General features: G+C 39.4%; 1 protein-coding gene across 2 annotated transcripts; it reads left to right on the forward strand.

The window, feature by feature from the left end:
- Positions 1-200: 200 nt before the first annotated feature.
- On the forward strand, positions 201-8,223 carry SLC7A13 (solute carrier family 7 member 13). 2 transcript variants are annotated; one of them, XM_076332177.1, is made up of 4 exons: positions 201-1,074; positions 3,852-3,983; positions 6,197-6,561; positions 7,324-8,223. In XM_076332177.1, exons 1-4 carry the CDS (start codon positions 354-356, stop codon positions 7,567-7,569), a joined length of 1,464 nt encoding a protein of 487 aa, XP_076188292.1. In that variant the 5' UTR covers positions 201-353; the 3' UTR covers positions 7,570-8,223. The 2 variants fall into 2 exon arrangements, with proteins under 2 accessions (XP_076188292.1, XP_076188293.1); XM_076332178.1 differs by having other exon boundaries at positions 3,855-3,983.
- The last annotated feature ends 924 nt before the right edge of the window (positions 8,224-9,147 follow it).

Consider the following 9,147-nt stretch of genomic DNA (forward strand, 5'->3'; position numbering starts at 1 on the left):
AAAATTTGAAATCTGTTGATGAAAATCAGCTGAGAAATGAGCATTTACTGCGCATCATTTGTTATGCCGGTTTCTTTAAAAGTACCTCCAGACCTTAATAATTTCTGAAGTACATATTAAACCAACATGTGTATGATTTGCCAGTGTTTCTTGAAGTATTTGGTTAATCATCTTCACACAGAAGACACCAAAACCCAAAGTATGCTCTCTTTTCTGAATGATTAAGCCAGGCTTCCCTTAACATTTCACTGGCAAGTGGGGCTGTGACAGTTTGCTAACAACAAAGTGAGAGAGAAATCCATGTAATCCAGCCTCTGAAGTCATATAATCTGCTGTGAAAAAACAGAAAAAAAATGGGAAAAGGAAAGAGCCATGATCCCAAAGATGGAAAAAGAAAAGAAAAGGCCAAGATGCATCTCAAAAGAAATATAGGTTATGTTGATGGGGTAAGTTTTATTATAGGATCAATTGTTGGGGCAGGGATCTTTGTGTCTCCCACGGGGGTGTTAAAGCATTCCTTGCTCAACGTCGGCGTCGCACTAACGATCTGGACTGCATCTGGGCTGGTTTCTCTGATGGGTTCCCTCTGCTATGCGGAGCTGGGAACCGCTCTGCCCTTCTCCGGAGGAGAATACAGCCATATTAAAAGAGGCCTCGGATCCCTACCCGCCTTCGTCTTTATCTGGACGTCAACATTTACCAAGCCAGCATCAAATGCTGCTCGAGCCTTGCTGTTTGCTGAATATGCCACCCAGCCCTTCTACGGCATTTGCCCTGCACCAGAAGTGCTGAAGAAGTGCTTGGCCTTGGCCGTTCTCTGGTCCCTGGGGATTTTGAATGGCTGCAGCGTCAAAATGGCTGCGTGGGTGCAGACGGTTTTCACTCTGCTGAAGATGATGGCCTTGTCTGTAATCGCCATCGGTGGCATAGTTCTCGTTGGCGGGAGAAAGGAGAGTCTGGCCAGGTTTGAGGATGCGTTCAGCTCAGAGATCCCCAACGCGTCACAGATTGCCGAAGCCTTCTTCCAAGGACTGTATGCGTATGGTGGTTGGTGGTCCCTCAATTATATGGCAGGTATCTCACTCCTCTTCTTTAGATTTTGTTCTGCAGTTGCCATTCTTACGTTCCTCAGCTCATCTTAGTAGAACTTGTCTCTCTTTTAAGACCATAGGGTCTCTCACGTTTTATGCAAGCCCGGTGTTTGTTGGGGCTGGTAGAAGAGGCGTTGTTCCTCTCTAAGGAAGTTTCTTGCTTCTTGTGCAGTCTCCAGAATCAGACTGACATTTCCAAAGGAGTACAAGAGAAATCAAAATAGTTCATTTAAAATCTCATACATAAACAGATTTTTTCATACCTTAAAAAGTTGCATTTTGTCTTAGTGTCAGTGTCAGTGCATTTTTAGAAAAGGATTAAGATATCCATGCCAAACTATGTGCACAGTAAAGACCAAATCCAAAAAGATAATTGATTAATGTGTATTTAAATATCTGTACCTTCTCTAAGATTATGCAGCTGTTTTTTATGTGGGCAAATTCATTTTGAATTGTGTTAAAATACAGTAATTTTATGGGATGTATAGAGTGGTCAGTAGTCACTTCCTTGGGAAAATAGTTTTGCACAGAAGGTGAAGAATGTAAAGAAAGTGGTATAAATCCTTTCATATAACTTGTGCTCAAACATTCAAACCTTTTTGAATATCCATTTACTTATCCTACTCTGTATCTGATGACACAAGTGGCAGTAATAAATAGAGCAGTTTTTCATGAAAGCTGCAGAGATAATATTCATAATGTTAATTATGCACGTCACGAGTTAAATGAATAGTGTTTTATAGTATCATCAGATTTATAGAATTAAGTTGTAAGCAAATGGATGTTGCTTTTATATCTTTAAACCTATTTATCCATTGACCTCTATCACATGTAAAACATTAAATACACTGAACGTGTGAAATGCATAACACAAAGTTCAATGGTGAGAACAGTGTGAAAATTGGGTTAATGTTTAAAAAAATGACTGTTCTTATTAAAATCCAGCTATTCCAGCATTATCAATATGCTGCAATAAAAAAGGTGAGATAAATTAGCAAAGTATAATTTTAAAATCTTGGGATTTTCTTAAAGGCAAGCATTTAGCTTTGTAAGCCCGAGAAAATACAAAATTATTAGTAAAATATTAATTTATTTTCTGATCAGTTAGCAGTAGTAATAAATACCATACACTGGACAGCACAGATGTTTAGACAGATGCAACCTATGCAATAGTCCTCTTCTGAACTGAATTTCCTATTCTTCAACAATAACTTAATTCCTGTGAGCTTCAGCTAAAGCATCAGGTGCCAGCTGGACATCAGGACTGTAACGAGCAACAAAACAAATGGAAAGACAAATTTAAATTGGCAGTTTTGGTGATTGTCCCCTTCTGGACTCAAAATTACTAAGTGTATTTCTTACATTTGAAATAAATCCCAAATTCTCTGATAGTCCGTATCTGAATTTCACTGTTGTGCTCATTCACTCCCTCTGTGCGCTACAGCCAGTGCTGGGGCAGGCTGAAAGCTGATGTTCTGGACAGGAGACAAATTACATTTGAGGGAGGAAAGGGATTTCTGTCTCCTAAAAAAAGCTCAGTTAAGCTGCACATTTGACTTTTCACTTCTTCCCCTTTGTGAGTTATTGGTTGGTAATACTCAGGAAGCCTTTTGTAAATGCTGAGGGAAGCGGGAAGGGGAGAGGAAGTGAGAGGGAAGGGATGAAGGAGTGAAAGAGAGGAAAAAGACCCTTTTTGACTATATGAGGATGAATTATTAGGGTTCTGGAAACCAGCTCCATCTTTTGCTGGGACTGTCACATGGGCAGGAATGTGTGCCAGTGCCTCAGTTGTTCAACTGCAAAGTTTGGAGTTTTTTCTCATTTGGTAAGAGTAGTTTTAAGCTAAGATGCCAGGCTTAGCACTAAACAGTTTTCTTCTGCCAACTTTGCCCTGGAAAAGATAATCAACAGCAGAACCCAGCTGGGAATGGCCCCATTTGAAAGCCACTGCGTTACTGCTCTTCTGTCAATACCTTCAGTCTCTCCCCCTTACATTTTCTGTATTTCCTGATGTAAGGGCAAAGAGAAAGGTTTTGTGGAGGAATAGGAAAATACACTCAGAAAGTTTCAGATCAGGACTCATGAGGTGATGTAAGAATAAATAAACTGGCTTTAGAGTCTGACATTCAAGCTTGTGATTTAAAAGTATGGCTACTTGAAAAGTTCTTACCAAATCAATTTTCTAATGTAAGTCAAACGTTAAATCAGAGAAAAGTTATCATAGAATCATAGAATGGTTTGGGTTGGAAGGGACCTTAAAGATCATCTAGTTCCAACCCCCCTGCCATGGGCAGGGACACCTTCCACTAGATCAGGTTGCTCAAAGCCCCATCCAACCTGGCCTTGAACACTTCCAGGGATGGGGCATCCACAACTTCTCTGGGTAACTTGTTCCAGTGTCTCACCACCCTCACAGTAAAGAATTTCTTCCTAATATCTAATCTAATTCTCAGTCCTTTTGTCATTTTTTTATCAGCCTATCAGGCCTCTATCCATCCCTCCTTCCAAGATAGTTAAAAAATAGCTAAATAAGAAAAAAAGAGATTTGAAAAAATGAAAAATATTTTGTTTAGACTTCTTTGATAATAAACTGAGAACAACTGTAGGACCTCACAAGCAATGTAGCTTAGGAGCCATGATTAGGGGCTGCGCAGGACTTTGGTGTCAGTCTTGTCAAGCTCTGTGCAGATTTGCTACTGAAACACACTTGCAGAAGCTACATTGCTTGCTTTACTAGTCTTTTTAAATTGTATTTTTCAGAAGAGATGAAAAACCCTAGCAGAAATATCCCCTTAACTGTGATGACTGCTGTTCCGGCAGTAATTGTTTTTTACTTACTGGTGAACATCTCATATCTGACCGTCCTCACACCTAAGGAAATTGTCTCTTCAGGTATGGATTTGATTTTTTTTTAATTAAAAAGATGTGGTCCATTAGCATACCCATCTGATGTCAATTCACTGGGTTACTTCTGCTCATCTAACTTCCCAGTGGGAAGTCTGGGTTTCATTCTAACAGAGAATTCTTGCTTAATTTTACTTGTGTATGACACAAGTTGGACTGAATGCAGACAGATGTTATTAGGTGTTGAAAATGTTGGCTTAGACCTGCACTGTCTAAAAAGAAATCAGAAGTGTATTAAAACTTGGAAAATCAGGTGGAGATCAGGTCTCTGTTGAGTATAGAGAAGGCCTTTGTTTTCATGTAGTTTTAATCCTCTCTCCTCCTTCCTTCCCTACCTCATGATGTCTCAGGCTAAAGCCATTACTGTTTAGGAGGTTGTCCTGGTTTCGGCAGGGATAGAGTTAATTTCCTTCCTAGTAGCTGGTACCCTGCTGTGTTTTGGATTTAGGATGAGAATAATGTTGATAACACACTGATGTTTTAGTTGTTGCTAAGTAGTGCTTACACTAGTCAAGGACTTTTCAGCTTCCCGTGCCCTGCCAGCGAGAAGCTGGGAGGGGGCACAGCCAGGACAACTGACCCAAACTGGCCAAAGGGATATTCCATACCATGGGACGTCATGCTCAGTACATAAACTGGGGGGAGTTAGGCGGGGGAGGGGTGACCGCTGCTCAGGAACTGGCTGGACATCGGTTGGTGGGTGGTGAGCAATTGCATTGTGCATCACTTATTTTGTGTATTCTTTTATTATTATTTTCCTTTCCTTTTCTGTCCTTTTAAACTGTCTTTATCTCAACCCACAAATTTTACTTTTTTTCCCAATTCTCTCCCCCATCCCACTGAGGGGGGGCACTGAGCGAACGGCTGTGTGGTGTTTAGCTGCCTGCTGGGTTAAACCACAACAGAGGTGGACGAGTCCACCATTGTAAGCAATATAGAAAAGCCTATGGACACAAAAGTGTAGCCATTTCATGTGTGTGTGTGTGGATTATTCATGATAAATGTTGTGATTCCTTAGAAGAGCCTATGCAAAAGTCCAGTGTGTGTAAAGCCTCTCTCAGATCCTGTACCAATAAGCTGTCCATGAAAAGGTCCAGGAGGAGCTGTATTTCTCCTTGATTGTCCAAACAGCACCTTTTAAATACCAATGTAATGAGGGCTGAGCTGTCACACCTTGCCTCCAGGAGTGACAAAAAACATACCTCATTTGGATGGATCAATTATTTTTTTGCCTGTGAGAACAGCTCAATAACATAAATGGGAGCAGTGTAGCTGTCACTCAGGAACCTCCTATTATCACTCAGCCATTATCAGGCTATCTGCTGGGAGAGATGCATACATTTGCAGATCCATCCTACAATGAAAGAGGCAGCAAATACCAGAGTATCCGTGAATAGCTGCCCAGCTGGCACGAGCAGCTCCAAACATACCGGGAGAGCTGTGCTTATGTATGTCAGCTGAGGAGATAGCCTTAAAATTATAGCCCTTGTTTCAAACATTGCTATGCATTGCTGCAGTTCCTGTTTGATCACTACATTTTTTGAGGGGTTGTTTTCCCCATCTCTAATAACCTATGCTGCGCATATCACTGCAAGACCTATATTCCTCATGGCGGTTGGTTATAGGCCCACTAAATATTAGTCCTTGCTACCATATGGGCTATAGCTAATTTCCAGGAAATACTGAATATCTCTTGTTCAGAAATAATCTTTCACATTTCCCAGTTCCACCCAAAGCAAGACCTCATTAATAACACGCTCGCTGACCTGTCTCTGCATGTACATGCGCTCATCTTGGCAGTTTCCTCATAATAGTAGATCACTGTGGTCACGCAGGGGACTAATGCATTCGTTTCTTTCCCCACGTGGCCTTGCCCATCCGTGTATGTTTGTGATTCATGGCAGTGAGATGCAGCTTGCTCCCTCTTGGCAGTCCATTACCGTGGTATTGGCCCCAGCAGGTTTACCAGGCTTTCTTTGGCAGGCAGCACTCCTTCTTGCTGTCATCCCCCAAAGGAAATTTTTAGCTCCTGAATTAAATACCTTTAGGATTAGATTAGTCATGTTTGACTACTGTAACAAAAACCAGGCATTGCTGGTAAATAATGGGTATTTCATGTATGTTAAGTTTCATTTCTGTTGAGTCTGTCAGTAATTCAGAGCATGGTACCTACACTAGACTAATGCTTTTCTTTTTTGCAGTTGCTGTGGCAGTCACTTGGGCTGATCGAGTGATCCCCTCTGTTGCCTGGATCATTCCTCTCTCTGTTGCTGTCTCAATATTTGGTGCCCTCAACAGCAGCATGTTCACACTAGGTCGATTAAGCTATGCTGGAAGTCAGTCAGGACATTTACCTGTTTTAATATCCATGCTTAATGTCCACTCCTGTACTCCAGCACCAGCCATGATTTTTTCAACCACCATTGCATCCATTTTTATAATCCCCTCTGACCTTATTACGTTAACAAATTACTTTGGATTTTCTGCCTGGCTTATGATTGGATTGACTTGTGCAAGCCTGATTGTACTTCGATACCGGGAACCTCATCTACATCGACCATACAAAGTAAATGGAAATAAGTTATAAAATGTTTTTGCAGATTTTTTTGAGTCATGGGTAGCATGCAAAAGTTACAGAACAAGTGCAAGTCAAAAGTGGATAGTCACTACAAAAATAGGAATAATAATCACAACCTTGAGAGCCTTATTCAAAAACTTTGCTTCACTGTAGAAGGAAAGGAAACAGGCAGATGGTCTCTGCCCCAGAGAGCTTGCACTTGAAAACAAGAGATGGATATATGCAGAGTGGGGGAGGTGTGCAAACAATGTGAAACCATACTATTGTGGAGCAGTAACCAGAACAGTGTGGGATCCAGGCTGGCTATTCATGGTTAATTAAACCTTGATCTACTCTCATCTTTCCTGACACAACCACAGACGTTAAGGATAGGTTTAATTTAATCTCAATGTAGCTGTCAGAAACAGCTAGTTAGGGTTAGAAGTGCATGCTCATTGTCAAGGCTTCTTGTAGGCACCCAACCCTGAGTTTCTTTTAGGAGCCCATAATATCATATGTGGATGAATGGTTTTCAGGGCCTGCCTATCTGTCCCCCTTGACAATAGATGGAGCCTGAACAAGTATTTTAGAACAGTTGCCTATCTTGTAGGCAATTTGAGGTCAGATGAATCTCATCCTGGGTGAGATTGCAGCAATATGAGGAACAGTACTCTAGTGTGGGAAAGAACGCATTGTTGCTTTTATGAATGAGGCATAAAATCATGGTTGGTCATTTTATTTCCTAAACCCTTTTTTTTCTTCCTCTTGCAGGTGTTTCTACCAGTTCCATTTGTGATGGTGGCAATGTCTTCCTTCCTGGTTCTAGCTCCCATAGTCTGGTCTCCAAACCTGCAATATGTTTATGCTTTCCTGTTTATGCTGGGAAGTCTTATTGTTTATCTGCCTTTTATACATTTTAAATTGCATTTTCCATTTCTTGATAAAATTACTTGCCATTTACAGCTCCTGTTGGAAGTTTCTCCTGCTGATGAATCTACTGAGAGCAAGTGTGAATAATGGCAAATGTTTAATCCCAGTGCAACTAACAGTCAACAGAGGATTGTGTTTAACTGAGATTGCAGAAGGTACAAGTTAGATGTCAGGTGTGATATACAGGCGTGCATGCATGTGCATGCATGTGTGTATATGTACCTACATATATAGATGAATATACATATATTGCATACATATATACATATATGCAGTTATATGTATATATACATGCATGTATATATGTATAGACATTAGCATAATGAGTTAGTATGTATATATTTTTGTGTGTGTATACATACATATACGTAGATGTATATGTATACTTATTTAATAGGTGCAAAGAATCTCTCTTAAACTGGTAAAATCTGTAAAATGCTCTCTCTTGCTCCTGAAGACACAGTTAAAGTTGCATATGTTCTTGCAATAATAGAAATAGTGCTAAATTACAGCACAAATAATTATCAATGCTATCATATAATAAATGAGTAAATACATACCTAACAGCATCATTACATAAATATACTTTTGGTCTCCAAACTAAATTGTCTGGATTATTTTTAGTTCGTAGTAGCTTGTTTATTAGAACTTCTGGTTTTAAAGGCTTTATACTTCTGTTCATCTGCTACCTTTTTTGTCTGAATTTATTTTTAATAAAAACCTTTGAAGAGTGTCATAAAATTGACTAAGACCTTTTTTAATCCCAAGAAAACCATGCATGGTGCATCTTAGCTATTTTAGAAAAACACATACAAATTCAGGGAGAAATCTTATGAAGCATCAAATAAGGCAATAAGAATTATTTATCCTCTTTGTCACAGCAATAAAACTAAAGATATGTGGATTACTTTACTAAATTGTTTACATCTTAGCATTAATATTACCTTATTCCTTGGTTTCTTTTCAGTGTTACTGAGAAATAAGAGCTTTTTTAGGCCTCCTCCCCTCTGTTTTTATTTTGTTTATGAAAGCAAGATAAATAATTTTTTATTTTGATAATTGGGCCATATTAAGTTCGCTGAGTATTTAAACTTAAAAACAAAGAACAAGTACACAAGAAACATCACATACTTAGGTGATTAATGTATTAATATATGCTGTTATTTTTATAATTACAATAAAAATGCATGTGTAAAGTGGTTTTTCAAATCTGTTAAAGCTGAGCAATACAACCAGCAGATGGCTCCAGACTAACATCTCTCTTACACCATGATATGCTGGGTTGCTGGATGTTGTATTGGTGAGAGAAATAGTTTTACAGAGCATTATATTATAACACTTACAGGAGAATGAAAAAATACTTGCTAGAAGATTCAATTCTCTGATGTATCAAAATTTTAGCGGTCAGAATGATAGATAAAGACTTTATACATAGCTACCCAAAGTATAGTTACCCATGAATAATGCTGGGAACCAATTGGAGGTTTAAGAGGGTTTGACTTTGCACTGGAACAAGCCCCCAAATGAAAACAAGTACACGTAGAAAGTGTCTTTTCTCACAGATGGTGATGTACACAGAATGAAAATTTGAAGTAAAAATTAGACCTTTTAAAATGCTGTAGGAAGCAAAGCCCATGCAAGTGAGGAGTGAAGTGAATACAGCTG

The sequence above is a fragment of the Aptenodytes patagonicus genome, chromosome 2 (assembly GCF_965638725.1).
Source record: "Aptenodytes patagonicus chromosome 2, bAptPat1.pri.cur, whole genome shotgun sequence".
In the NCBI taxonomy this organism is placed as follows: domain Eukaryota; kingdom Metazoa; phylum Chordata; class Aves; order Sphenisciformes; family Spheniscidae; genus Aptenodytes; species Aptenodytes patagonicus.